The following is a 15,136-nucleotide window of genomic DNA, read 5'->3' as shown; positions in this document are numbered from 1 at the left end:
AGAAACAAATGATTGTTGTCACTGTTGTGCTTGTCTGCGTGTTAGTTACTTAGTCGTGTCTGACTCTTTGCAACTCCATAGACTGTAGCCCACCAGGCCCCTCTGTCCATGGGATCCTCCAGGCAAGAACCCTGGAGGGGGTTGCCATTTCAGCCAATACGTGAGTTTGTTCTGCTGCTGCTAAGTCACTTCAGTTGTGTCCGACACTGTGTGACCCCATAGACGGAAGCCCACCAGGGTCCCCTGTCCCTAGGATTCTCCAGGCAAGAACACTGGAGTGGGTTGCCATTGCCTTCTCCAATGCATGAAAGGGAAAAGTAAAAGTGAAGTCGCTCAGTCGTATTTGACCCTCAGCGACCCCATGGACTGCAGCCTACCAGGCTCCTCCATCCATGGGATTTTCCAGGCAGGAGTACTGGAGTGGGGTGCCATTGCCTTCTCCGGAGATTGTTCTACTTCTGCGTAAAAGTACCAGAGGACTGACTTCTCTGTCCAGCTAACGATATGGGGAGAAGGACCCTGAAGACTAGGAAGGGGTTCAGTCCCTTCTGGGGCTCTAGTTCAGACTTTGATGGGCTCAACTGGAACATGTTTTCATTCCTCTACCTACAGTAAGCAGAACTGAGTCAGAGTGCAGAGTCTGGAGGCTTACCAGACTCTCTTGGAATCAACTTCTTTAACATGGTGGGGATGTCAGTCACAATTCTTTCCTCTGTTAGATTAAATATTTCCCTTCCAAGGTGAGCCTCAAGGTATAGAAAGAGTGAGACAAGTTCAATGGGAATCGTAGGCCAAAGTTTTTCCAGTCAAGCTTTCTCAATAAAGCTCACAGCTTGGCTTCTTCCTACTCAACTCCAGTAAGTATATTTCTGAATTGATATATAATCTGTAAGAGGTAAAAAAGATCATGACTAGCTCCTCAGAAAACTCGCAATAGTAATATGCAATCTAATTTAACCATCTTAACAATGCTGGCTGCATCAAAGTGATCAAAATATTTAAAAATGCAATTTCCCAGAATTCTTAGTCTTACATCTCAGCTTGTTAGAATGCTAAGGCTCCTCATTGTCACTTTTTTTAACTATCCATATTACTCTTTTTGAAACCATCAGTTTGACTCCTTTGGAGATGTCACTGAGTAACACCAGTGACCCATTTGTTAGAGTTCACAAATGTGTGACTTGAGAGTCCTTGGAGCTGCCCTAGTTCTCTAGTTTTCAGCCTTCCCTTTGATTCTTTATGGAGTTAATGTTCTTCCATTAATTTTTTAAAGCCAACTTTTGCTGTTTTTTAAGAGCCTAGCTACTGCAGAATTGGTACCACAGAGTAACTTCTAGGCAACAGACTGTACGGCAGAAGCTCCTACTAAGACCAACATTCAAATCCAGAGCGTGAATTTCTGGACGTAACTCTTGAAAAGAGAGTATGAATCATAATAAATCATCACCATAATAAATCAGTATTAAGATCACTAATATTAAATGCATAAATGACAGACATTTAAGTGTTAGTGGTAATCCATAATGTTGCTACTGGTGTGCTTTTAGGGGAAAGAACCACATTTATTATTCCTATTAGCAAAGAGGCAGTGTTTCCAGAAGCAGTCATTGCTTTCTATAAAGATTTTCAAAGATATTTCCTAAACACAGGACCATAATTTTCAACTCTCTTCATATTTTTACTCAAGTTCTACTTCTGCTTTCCTTCTCAATCTCTCAAACGTCAACAGCCCAAGAATTCGACTGTCTTTTAATAGTGACCGCTATAACGCACCTCACACTGTTTGGAAACAGAGACTCTGTTGTTCTGTTGCTAAGTTGTCTGACTCTTTGCAGAACCCCAGGGTCCTATCCTCCACTGTGTCCTGGAGTTTGCCCATATTCATGTCCATTGATTCAGTGATGTTACCTAACCTTCTCGTCCTCTGCTGCCCTCTTCTCTTTCTGCCTTCAGTATTTCCCAGCATCAGGGTCTTTTCCAATGTGTCAGCTCTTCGCATCAGGTGGCCAAAGTATTGGAGCTTCAGCTTCAGCGTCAGACCTTCTAATGAATATTCAGGGTTGATTTCCTTTAGGATTGACTGGCTTGACCTGCTTCCAGTCCAAGGGACTCTCAGGTCTTCTCCAGCACCACAGTTCAAAACATCAATTCTTCGGCACTCAGCCTTCTTCACGGTCCAACTCTCATATCCATACATGACCACTGGAAAAACCATAGCCTCAACTAGACGGACCTTTGTTGTCAAAGTAATGTCTCTGCTTTTGAATATGCTGTCTAGGTTAGTCAAAACTTTGCTTCCAAGGAGTAAGCGTCTTTTAATTTCATGGCTGCAATCACCATCTGCAGTGATTTTGGAGCCCCCAAAAATAAAGTCAGCCATTGTGTCGACATCTATTTGCCATGAAGTGATGGGACTGGATGCCATCATCTTAATTTCTGAATGTTGAGCTTTAAAGCCAACTGTTTCACTCTCCTTTTTCACTTTCATCAAGAGTCACATCTTTTCTTCCAAGGAGCAAGTGTCATTTAATTTCATGGTTGCAGTCACCATCCACAGCAATTTTGGAGCCCAAAAAAATCTGTCACTGCTTCCACCTTTTCCCTATTTGCTGTAAAGTGATGGGGCCAGATGCCATGATCTTTGTTTTTTGAATATTGAGTTTTGACCATCCCTAAATCAACACAATTTCCACTTCTACATAACTGATTTTCTTATTCAGGAAAAAAAGACATGGGTGGACCTAAGTTAGATACTTTCAGCTCCTCTCTGGGGATGGCTTTTACAGCAGTATACATGATACCCATCATCAAAGACTGGTACCTATTTGTCCAGCAGCACCAAGAGATGAAAGAATGCAAGACATCGCCCTTTATTCTCAACAAGCACCCAGCTGGATCAGAGAAAGATTATTCCAAGTGAAATAACACAAACACACAATGAAATAAACCTCTTTGGTTACTTTACGGTCCTTTGTCATATACTTTCCTCTCCTTCATAAGATCTCAAGCTTTAGAAAGGCCAGGACTTTGTTTCATTCTTTGTAATACTTGGCATGCAGTATTCTTATTCTACACATTAACAGATGCTCATTATGTAATTTTTGAATGAATGGATACAGATTATGTATATTTACTTAATAGTGAAGGTTGAATAAATACATATAAAGATCTTAAAACAGTGTCTGCTACTACATACTTAAAAAAATGAATTATTACAAAATGAGCTAAGATTTAGTATAGAGATTAGAAAGCAATTTTTATAAGTTTGCCTTAAACTGACTCTGGAAAAATAGGTGGGAACTGAAAGAACATACCTGATGAGAGTATTAATGAAGGCACAGGCAGAGGAATAAACATAATGTTTAAGTATACAGCTGACCTTTGAACAACAGTTTGAATTGTGCAGGTCCACTTATATTTGGCTATTTTTCAACAGTAAATACTATAGTACCACATGACCCATGGTTGGTTGAATCCATGGGTTTGGGGTGACCACAGATATGAAGGGCTGGCTATAAGTTTTACTGGGATTTTCAATTGCTTAGAGGGTCAGTGTTCCAACCCCCATGTTGTTCAAGGGTCACTGATAATAAACCTAAGAGCATAGAAAGGTTGTATACAATCTAACATTTGCTAAACTCAATTAATTCCAAGTGACATTTATCATTTTACATAAAGAACAATGTTGATTTTAAATCTACTGTTATAGGGTGAAGGAGGTTTAATAAAAGTTTGTCCAATAAATTGTAAGTACCTCAAGACTTACTCTACTTTGTATCCTTAGGCCCTCCCTACAATATAGTAGTAGGCACAAGAAATAATATGCCGTACTGAATCCATAACTACGTAACTGTATCAATACACCAATATAAAAGATTTAATACAAATTTAAAACATACACATTTAACTTTATTTCATCATTGCCATTTAAAGCTTGATTTTATAAAACATAAAAGACATTCTTAAGAGTTCTATATCACAACAATTTGAAAAGTGGGAATATCCACAGCTTTATAGGCTCAAGTTACATACATTAAACTCAAATAATTGGACATTTTTTCAATACAGAAACTATACAAATGAAATAAATGACAAGAGGATGCAATAGGAGAAATATGTCACTACTTATGGACTATCATTAGTTACTTTCAGGATGTAAATGAAGATTCTGAATATTCATATTTCTTTTGTTCTATTTCATATTTAAATATTTCTCTACATTCTGAGTCAAGTTACTTGACCAAAAGTCTGATTTAGAAAGGTATTTAGCAAAAGTTTTTCCACCTATGGTTACTACCTCCAAAGGAAGTAACACTGCAGTACTGATGCAATCTGTGCAGTAACTTATGTCAACCCTATGGAAAGTCAGATAGGTACCAAAAACGGAACAATTTTGCACAGATTCAGTTAAGTATCATGTTAAGTTTTCCTCATCTAAAAATTAACCAATGAAATAAAACATACCAACTACAGTTGATCTGGTAGGAAAACCACATTTGAGAGTTACAAGTACGTTATTGTCCATATCTCATCCTCAGTCATTGACAGGAATTTTGTAGGCTACCATGCTATTTACTTTATGAATTGTAGTAGTAAATGAACGAAGACGAACTTCCTCAGAATTGGTAATGAACTGTGGTCCCGACTCTTCCCATTTTTCAGGTACAACCAGATCTTTGTCTGTATAAATGAGCAGATCAAATGAACCTAAATTGGAGATAAAATCATTAAAGTACATTATTTTTTTTCCAAAGTAGAAGAACCCTCCTTGTCTCTCTCACATTTTGAACCACCCAAAGTATTAGAAAAGATAGTTTAGCCTGGTCTGTAATGACTAGTCAATTGCTTTTCCTCCATAGAAATTTACTGTATTACAGAAAATATTGTACTCCTTTTGCTTTATCTTATGAAAACTTCAAGTTTGCTTTTTTTTAAAAGAGAAAACCATTATCTGCAGAAAGTATGGAGTCAATCACACAGGACAGCATAAAGGCAACCTGAAGGAAAGCTAACATCTGGGCTCTGTGACTGATGTAGCCTGGGGCCTAGAGCAGTGTCTCGCATATAGTAGGCATTCGGGAAATATCTGATAAGGTAGAAAAGCAAGACAGTTATGGCTAGCCTTAAAAATATACATAAAAAATTGAGATAATGAATAGGATTACATTAAGACATTCAAGAATGAATACTGTGGAATACTTTCATTCCTTGCCTTTTCAGAATTTCCAAATTTCTAGAATGCATATAACACTACTTCTACTTTATAATGGGTTTTTCATTTTTATTATGTAACATTAATAATTAAGAAAAAATTTAATAATGGGCTTATTCTTAAAATAGTAGCTTAGTCTTTTCCCTAACAAATTTTAAGTCAATGTGAAGTTGTATAATACTTACAAGAAACTTCCAACAGTGGCAGAAATGTTACTGTAGCTGTGATCTGTCTGATCACTGAACGGATTTCATCTTGGATAGCTTTCTGAGACTTTTCTCTGGGTGCACTATTGAAGAAACCAAATCAATTTAAGTGTTAACAAATTATTTAAAACACTGGTAAGACTGATTAAATGTTTCCAAGATCAAATAATTAATACATTAAAATGGATTTTTTATTGTAAGTTATATCATTAGGGCCTATATACCACAAGAGGCATATGCATTTTTATTATTTCATTTATCATTCCAGTCATTTTCTACTGGTGGTCTTAAAACCAGGTCATTTGTCAGCAGATAATCAGAAAACTGGCCAAGTGCTTCAAGTTAGGAAAACTACAGCACCTTTCAAAAAATGAAAATAATATCTAAAATATTTTGTTGGTACATTTTTCGTAATGTTTAATTCCCTACTGCCTCAAATAAGATATTACATTAAATATCAAATTATTTTTATAAGCTAAAAATTTCCTAAAATAAACCAAAGGCTTCAGAAGCAAACTACATTTCATTATGAAAAATGATTCTGAATTTACCAGTAAGCAAGCCTAGGACAATGCTAGACATGATCATATAAGCATTTCCCATTCAGGTGGTCTGGAAACTTTTTATGAAGTGTCTAAGAAAATTTGGGGCATTCAGTGAAATACAATAGAGCTGAATCTTAGGCTTGGGGAATCTAGGATAACCCCTGATGGTTAAAAGTACCTTTAAACAATTCACTAAACGGGCCACCAGGTACATACTACCATAAACACTGAAGGGTGAGATTCACCAATTTACTCTATAGGCAATTATGTTAAAAGTTCACTGTCTTATATAAGACAGTGAACTATTCTTTGCCACATGAGACTAAGGATCAAATTAAACATCCTAGCCATTAAAAAGAATACACTTGAATCAGTTCTAACGAGGTGGAGTTCTAACGAAACTGGAGCCTATTATACAGAGTGAAGTAAGCCAGAAAAACACCAATACAGTATACTAAAGCATATATATGGAATTAGAAGATGGTAACGATAACCCTGTATGCGAGACAGCAAAAGAGACACGGGTGTATAGAACAGTCTTTTGGACTCTGCGGGAGAGGGAGAGGGTAGGATGATTTGGGAGAATGGCATTGAAACATGTATAATATCATATAAGAAACAAATCACCAGTCCAGGTTCGATGCAGGATACAGGATGCTCGGGGCTGGTGCACTGGGATGACCCAGAGGGATGATATGGGGAGGGCGGTGGGAGGGGGGTTCAGGATGGGGAACATGTGTGCACCCATGGAGGATTCATGTTGATGTATGGCAAAACCAATACAATATTGTAAAGTAATTAGCCTCCAATTAAAATAAACAAATTTATATTAAAAAAAACAAACATCCTAGAAAAAAATTGTACTTTATATGAAACTTGTTCAATATAATTAGAAATCATTTGGTAAAGAAAATAAATTTTAAAACATACGAAAATGGAAGTAGTTCCTACTTACCTATCATCTTTTGCAGTCTTGTCACACTCAATATCAAACTGCCATCTTTCAAGGACCTCTCCACTTTCAATATTTGAGATGACTACCACCAGTTTCTGAACTGAACACTTGTATAACCATTCTGCAATACACAAAACAAGGCATCTCTTTTAGTTTACTGCATTACAAAGCAACTCTCCTCTCATGACCAACTTCCTATCCTCAGCAAATTTCTCCCACTGCTATTTTGGTTCTCCTCCAAATTGTGCAGAAAATTTGCCCCATCAATGGCCTAGCTCCCAATTTCAAATTCTCAGTATTTGTGCCAGGTATAGCACTGGGTGCTAAGACAGTGAACATGAGGTACTTCCATCCTAATCCAAGGGAAGGGTGAAGGAGATGTCATTAAGCTAATTACAATAAATGTGAAATTATAACTGCTGTAACTGCTATGATGCTGCAGTTTTCTATGACATAATAGTGGTTACCTATGATGGTGCAACATATACTACAATTAAAGCAGAGAATAGGAAATTCTGACTGAGTGGGGTTTGAGTTTTGTTCTAAGAGACAACAATATACATATGCAAAACAGGGAAGAGGGTATAGGTTTTAAAATATGAAATGATGGATTTATGTTGGCGGTGTGAGGTTTTAGTTGTGGCACGTGGGATCTCCCTGCTAAAGCTATAGGTCTTGGACTCAAAACAGAGCACTGGATCAGAGGACTGAAAGGAGGCCAATACAACTGCAATTTAAGAAAGGGAGGATGAACAAGGCTGGTCTGACAAGAATAATGGGCCGGACCACACAAGGTCATGAGTGCCAAATTAAAGATGTTACACTATAAGAACTAAGGAGGTCATTACTGTGTTTGAAGCAGAGTATGATGTGACTCAAGTTGTATTTGAAAACTATCCTTCTGGATGTGATGTAGAAAGTAAACTGGAAGTAAACAGGGGATCTAGGGCACTAATTCATGAATAACTCAAGCAAGAGCGAATAAAGACTTAGAGAAAGATATACTGGTAGAGATGGAGCAGTAGACAGATTCAAGAGATTTCATGGTTAAAACTGTTAAGATTTATTGGATTACCTCAGGGTAAGGAAGAGGAATGAATCAGGGATAGCTCCCAAGTTTCTGATTATATCAGTAATCGGATGGTTGATCCAGTCACCAAGAGGAAAGAGAACTGAAATAGAGATGATCCTAAATTCAGTTTTTAATACACCGAGTGTGAAGTGGTATATTATATAGCTGCATAAAGACATTAAGGGAGTCACTCAATATATGAGCCAAGAGTTAGGAGAGGCTTTGGTTAGATATTGGTTCATGAGTCAGATACATAAGTTGTTACTAGAAGTATGTACATGTAAGAGGTCAACTAGAGAGAGATTACAGTAAGAGGGCCTCAGACTGAGCCCTCAATCTTAGAAACTGAGAATACTTTATTCAGGAATCAGCAGGTTTTTTTTTTTTTAAAGATATGATAGAAAATATTTTAGAAATACTGAAGGCTTTGGGTCACCTACGTAGCATAGTCTTCTTTAAAATGTAATATTCTTAGCTTGCAAGCAGTACAAAATAAGCCACTTGCTGGATCTGGCCTGTTGGCCTCGCTCACTCCTGGCATATGTGAACAACTTTTACCAGCTTACTGGTGAAAAAGAGATTGAGTGGTAATTTGAAGATATGGGGAAGTTGGTGATTTTTTTTTTCTCTTAAAAATGGAAATGAAACCAATGGGAATAATCCAAATGGAAACAAATAAATTGACAACATAAGAGAGGAAATAGGGTAAAGTTCCTAAGGCTAGAGAAGTGGAATTTAAAAGACTGAATAATTTGCCTGTAAAGCATTTCCTCCATTTTAACTAAAAGGGAGAAATTAATAGGAAAGTGTAGATACATCTGACAAGAAATGTTATTGGTCTCAAAGGACACAAACCAAAAACCAGTAACTTAGGCAAGGCTGGCTTGCTACTTCTTCAGATTAAGATGAAGATATACATCCATAGTTGCCTAGAGGTTCCATAGCAAACAATCTGAGTGCAGCCGTAGGAATGACTATGGGTGGCTTAGCTCTGAAGTTAATGAAAACGCAATGATGTAATCTGAAAATGAAGCTAGTTGAAACAACAAAAGTGATTCAGGAATTTTAAAGTAAAAAAAAAAAAAAAATGCAGCCGTAGTATTTTTAGAACTAGTATTTTGGGAGACTTAATGAGCAGAAAGGGAGAAACACTTTACAACACAGAGAAATTAGAAATGAGAATCCTAAGTGGAGAGAAATATGAAAAAGAAACTAGTAGAAATTCTAGAGATAAAAGGAATAGATAGAGCATACTAATCTAACAATACTGCAACTTCTTGAGCTAAAAGAAGAAAATGAGTGTGCAGACAGAAAAGGCTTACTGACTCATAGGCATGATTAAAAAAAAAAAAAAAAGACAAATGGAAACAGGTGAAAAATAAGAAAATTCCAATGAGTGCTGTTATTTAGTAGTTCCTTCTTTTTAAAGTTTAGTTCCCTAAGTTGAATCTGATTTTAGTTTCTTCATCTTAATGATGGCTTTAGATTCCAAGCAACTACAAAAAATATATGCAGTGGATTTTTCTCAGATAACGAACGCCATCATAATTACATAAAATTCCAATGTGTTCTATCATCCCTGAAGGAGTTGATGGAGATTGTTTTGTTAAGCCATATCAGATTCCGAACCTTAAAATATTCAGCCTACTCAAAAGTGGAGGAAGGCTGGGAATTCTTTCAATTTGTATGTTATTTGCTTCCCTCCCAACTGGTTCACTGTATTGGAGATGGTAGTGCGGTTTACACTACCCTGTACAGAGCTGAAAAATGACCACCAAGAAGCTAGAAAATGTGGATCGTAGGTGTGCTCGTATCCAACTCTTTACAACCCAATGGACTGTAACCTGCCCGGCTCCTCTGTCCATGGGATTATCCTGACAAGAATACTGGAGTGAGTTGGCATTTCCTCTTCAAGGGGATCTTCCAGACTCAGGATGGAACCTGGGTCTTCTGTGTCTCCTACATTGGCAGGTGGATTCTTTACCACTGAGTCACCTGGGAAGCGCCGAGGATCCTATTAACATTAAGGCCTGCAAAACTCAAAACTGTGTCCAACAATAAAATACCTTTTAGTTGATCCACCACATTATTTAGGTATTTTATGAGCTCAGGATCAGTAGTTACAAGCAAGGTGAGTCCATATTTCTGCACCCGAGTAAAGGTTTCCGATGGATATATGCCACGCTGATATAAAATACTGTTGATGCCAAATGCTGAAAACGTAAGAAATATTAAAGTCATCGTCACGTTGTAACTTCAGGGAAAATAAAGCATATGTAGATGGGGCTATGGTTTCATTAATAGTGTAAAGTTATAAATGTCTAAACACGTGTTTGTGTTTTGCTGAAAGCCGAGTAGGTACAAAGTGGCATTAAAAAAAATCCTTAAAATCTTGCGTCTAAGTGATAGCTGCATTTATGTGGCAACAGAAGGAAAATGCCAAACTGTACTAATCTACCAGTGCCAAATTCCATTTCATTGTAAAACAAGTCCAAATGCCTATTTTATGATTAGAGGGTGTCAAAACAGGCAACTGACAGACGGGTACCAAGCCCAGGCAGGCCTCTCCCCGTCTCTCTTTCCTCCTCTTATCCTCACCAGTCTTGCCAGGTTCTGTCAGCAAGTACACCTGGCCGAGCTCAGAACAGCTCTTCCCGAAGTCTAGCCCGTCACGGTCCACCCGCGAGGCCACTCGCCGTTGGGGGCGGGGGGTGTGGGAGGAGCTCTGCATTGGAAAGAAACGCTCCCGCAAAGGGGCCCCCCGCAAGGCGGGCCCCTGCAGCGCCCGGGCCGCCTCCTCCGCCGGGAGCAACACGAGCGGAGGCGGCGCCCGCCGCCCCATTTCCTGATCCCTCCTGCCGGCACCGGAGGCCGCGGTACAAGGGCAGGGATTCGGGGCCGCTCCGGCCGAGCCGCGGGCCTGCGGGCGGCCTGCGCTCGGCTCTCCCCGCCCTCCGCCCCGCGCGAGGAGGACTTACAGAAGAACTCGGCCACGATCTCGGCGCTCCCGCGCAAGGTGATGCCTTGCTCCCGGGAGAGTTGCAGCGCCATGGCCAGGCCCACGGAGGACGGTACACGTTTCCACCCAGCAGACAGCGACGCCAGGGGCTTCCGGAGCAGTTCCCCGCCACTCGTTTCAAAAGGAACGACGCAGGACGCCGTCGCGCCCTTTGCGCAGGCGCAGAGCGCGTCTAGACCCCGCCCGTCGTGCCCTTTGCGCAGGCGCAAAGCGCCTCTAGACCCCGCCTGTCACTGTGGTGTCCGGCGGGTTCTCTCGTCCCCTGCGGGAGCGACGGTTCGCACAGGCGCAGTGGGGAGGCGTGGCGGCGCCGTTCCCGGGTGGTGACACCTGGCCGGGTTCCTGCTGTAGTTGTGGGCTGGCTGGCGGGCTGGCGGCTAGAGGGGGAGACGGTAGGTCCAGGTTTTAGTGGCCGCTCTCTGGGTCTGCGGACAGAGCGACCTAGGAGCGGGGGAGACGGTAGGTCCAGGTTTTAGTGGCCGCTCTCTGGGTCTGCGGACAGAGCGACCTAGGAGCACAATTCCCGAGTTTGAGAGATTCTTTGAAAGTTTTATGAACTGTCCGCCACCCTCAGTGGCCCCAGTGATCCTTAGTCAGCGGTCGGAACTTGCTAGGTGCTCTGGGAGTTTGCTTCCCCAGTGGCTCAGACGGTGAGGACTCTGCAATGCCGGAGACCTGCAATGCACGATCCCTAGGTTGGGAGGATTCCCGGGAGAAGGGAATGGCAAAGCACTTCAGGATTCTTCCCCGGGGAATTTCATGGGCAGAGGAGCCTGGCAAAGAGTCGGACGCGACTGAGTGCCTAACACTTTCAGTTTCTTTCAAAGCAGCTGCGTGCCGCAGACAAGGTTTTAGAGATATTACTGTGCCGGCGTGGTGTTTTCCTGAGAAATTGGGCTAGGGATGAAAGGGACGAACGGAATCCCTTTTTCTTTCCCTCGTCCTGGCTCAGCTCGCGTCTACCTCCGACCCCGCTGCTAGGCGGAGCCTGGGGGCAGCAAAAATCTGCGTCTGATAGTCCAGGCTCTACTCTGTGTACCCCACCACCCCTAGACAGATGGTCAGGGAATAAAAGTCCTCTTACCAAAAAGGCTCGTCAACACTGAAGAGCTTCTCCGTGAATTTTGACTCAAATCCAGTGGCTTTTAATGTTTCTATGAGAAGTATTAAGCAGATGTTGTTTAGTCGCTAAGTGGTGTCTGCCTCTTTTGCGACCTCATGGACTTGTAGCCTGCCAGGCTCTTGTGTCCATGGGGTTCTCCCTGCAATAATACTGGATTAGGTTTCCATTTCCTCCTCCTCCAGGGGGTCTTCCCCCACCCAAGAATCAAACCGGCTCCTCCTGCATTGGCAGGCGGATTCTTCACCACTGAGCCACCAGGGAAACCCAATTAAGCAGATAGTGCACTACTAATGTCATGTCAATTGTGAAGCAATTGTATTCCTACAGCAGGTGGAGAAATTATTTGTGAAATGAAGTCTGAGAAACCTGCCCAGATGTAGTTATTTAATTATATAAGAAAGTGCCTGAGTGTATTAGTTTTCTATTGATGTGGAACAAATTAGTGTGTGACACATTAGTGGTTTAAAAAAAAACAACACCCATTTATTATCTCAGTCCTTAGATCGAGAGTCTGGGCATGGCATGGCTGGGTGCTCTATGTAGCCTGGTAAGTTTGAAGTAAAGGCACCTGGCTGCACGAGAGATCTCACCTAAACTCCGGGTTTGAGGTCCTTGGTTCCTGGCAGAATTAATATCTTTGTTCTTAAATTGAGGTCCTCATTGGGTTGCTAGCTTTTGGCCAGAGGCCAGTCTTGAGCCCTTGTCACACTTCCACCCTCTCTGTCTTTCCAAGGAGGTCCTTTTTAACAGCTCATGTGATTAAGTCAGACGCAGGCAGGTGATTTCCTCTTTGTTAAACCTAATCTTCAAACTACCACACAGTTGCACTCATCTCACACGCTAATAAAGTAATGCTCAAAATTCTCCAAGCCAGGCTTCAGCAATACATGAACCATGAACTTCTAGATGCTCAAGCTGGTTTTAGAAAAGGCAGAGGAACCAGAGATCAAATTGCCAACATCCGCTGGATCATGGAAAAAGCAAGAGAGTTCCAGAAAAACATCTGTTTTTGCTTTATTGACTATGCCAAAGCCTTTGACTGTGTGGATCACAATAAACTGTGGAAAAACCTGAAAGACGTGGGAATACCAGACCACCTGACCTGCCTCTTAAGAAACCTGTATGCAGGTCAAGAAGCAACAGTTAGAACTGGACATGGAACAAGAGACTGGTTCCAAATAGGAAAAGGAGTACATCAAGGCTGTATATTGTCACCCTGCTTATTTAACTTACATGCAGAGTACATCATGAGAAACGCTGGGCTGGAAGAAGCACAAGCTAGAATCAAGATTGCCGGGAAAAATATGAATAACCTCAGATATGCAAATGACACCACCCTTAAGGCAGAAAGTGAAGAGGATCTAAAAAGCCTCTTGATGAAAGTGAAAGAGGAGAGTGAAAAAGTTGGCTTAAAGCTCAACATTCAGAAAATGAAGATCATGGCATCTGGTCCCATCACTTCATGGGAAATAGATGGGGAAACAGTGGAAACAGTGTCAGACTTTATTTTTGGGGGCTCCAAACTCACCAAAGATGGTGATTGCAGCCATGAAATTAAAAGACGTTTACTCCTTGGAAGGAAAGTTATGACCAACCTAGATAGCATATTGAAAAGCAGAGACATTACTTTGCTAACAAAGGTCCGTCTAGTCAAGGTTATGGTTTTTCCAGTAGTCATGTATGGATGTGAGAGTTGGACTGTGAAGAAAGCTGAGTGCTGAAGAATTGATCCTTTTGAACTGTGGTGTTGGAGAAGACTCTTGAGAGTCCCTTGGACTGCAAGGAGATCCAACCAGTCCATTTTGAAGGAGATCAGCCCTGGGATTTCTTTGGAAGGAATGATGCTAAAGCTGAAACTCCAGTACTTTGGCCACCTCATGCGAAGAGTTGACTCATTGGAAAAGAGTCTGATGCTGGGAGGGATTGGGGGTAGGAGGAGAAGGGGATGACAGAGGATGAGATGGCTGGATGGCATCACCGACTCAATGGACGTGAGTTTGTGTGAACTCCAGGAGTTGGTGATGGACAGGGAGGCCTGACGTGCTGCGATTCATGGGGTCGCAAAGAGTTGGACATGACTGAGTGACTGAACTGAACTGAATCTTCAGAATGATTTTGCCTCATAAATACATGTCTGGCCACACTCAAGGGGAGGGATTATATAGGATATGTTCCCTAGATACCACAAATTTGGGGGGCCATTTTAGAACTCTGCCTATACACAGTGTTATATATCAGAATTTAATCAGTTTGAAGAGTGAAACAGGTATATAGGTAATAAGCTGAGTTGATCCAGTAATACTTTCCTTACATCTTTTAGTCTCTGTGGTACAAGTGTGTTTGTGTGTCTTTAAATCACCTCCTTTTCATTTCTGCCACCAGAATTTTGGGTTAGAGCCACGCTGGTAGAGCATGATGCCCACCTTTCTCCGTGTAGAAACTGTCTCTCTTTCTAAGGAGCTTACTGCTTAGCACTTCAGGAAAGACATCCTTCAGTTTCACAATACTATACGTTGTAAATTTTTTGAAGAAAATGATACAAGTAATCATTAGTATCAGTATAATTTGGGAATTCTAGAAGGCTGGTGAAATATATGAGGTTTCCATCTATAGAGGAAGTATTTGTTAGTACTTTCTTTGTGTTCTTAAGAACTTAAGTTCATGTGACTTAAGAACTTGAAATATGCTGGTTTGAATTGAGATATGCTACAAGAATGAAGTACCAGATTTTGAAGTCTTAGTATGAGAAACAAATATATATATATATGTAACAAATTTATGTGTGTGTGTGTGTGTGTGTGTGTGTGTGTGTATATATATATATATATATATATATATATATATATTTAGTTAGTTAGTTAGGTGTTCAGTCGTGTCCAACTCTTTGGGGCCCATGGACTATAGCCCACCAGACTCCTCAGTCCATGGGATTTTCCAGGCAAGAATACTAGAGTGTGTTACCATTTCTTTCTCCAGACAATCTTGCCGACCCAGGGATCCTATC

The 15,136-nt window shown here is 40.9% G+C and overlaps 1 protein-coding gene across 4 annotated transcripts in view; it reads right to left on the bottom strand.

The window, feature by feature from the left end:
• The window catches only part of LOC109553295 (mitotic spindle assembly checkpoint protein MAD2A), a 651,283-nt gene extending 640,107 nt beyond the window's left edge, over window positions 1-11,176 (bottom strand). For 2 of the 4 annotated variants that reach the window (XR_011567002.1, XR_011567003.1), the window contains exons 1-6: window positions 10,969-11,176; window positions 10,057-10,203; window positions 6,919-7,039; window positions 5,398-5,501; window positions 4,465-4,707; window positions 653-886 (exon numbers count right to left, since the gene is read on the bottom strand). Coding sequence is in view for 1 of the 4 variants with exons in the window: in XM_019962205.2 (XP_019817764.1) it covers window positions 4,535-4,707; window positions 5,398-5,501; window positions 6,919-7,039; window positions 10,057-10,203; window positions 10,969-11,041 (618 nt within the window). In the remaining 3 variants the exon portion in view is untranslated. Of the gene's footprint in view, window positions 1-652; window positions 887-2,851; window positions 4,708-5,397; window positions 5,502-6,918; window positions 7,040-10,056; window positions 10,204-10,968 lie in introns of those variants that run through there. The other 2 variants (XM_019962205.2, XM_070790760.1) reach the window with 2 other exon arrangements.
• Window positions 11,177-15,136: the final 3,960 nt, after the last annotated feature.

The sequence above is a fragment of the Bos indicus genome, chromosome 6 (genome assembly GCF_029378745.1).
Source record: "Bos indicus isolate NIAB-ARS_2022 breed Sahiwal x Tharparkar chromosome 6, NIAB-ARS_B.indTharparkar_mat_pri_1.0, whole genome shotgun sequence".
NCBI classification, from domain to species: domain Eukaryota; kingdom Metazoa; phylum Chordata; class Mammalia; order Artiodactyla; family Bovidae; genus Bos; species Bos indicus.
This window is presented reverse-complemented; position numbering and strand designations above follow the sequence as displayed.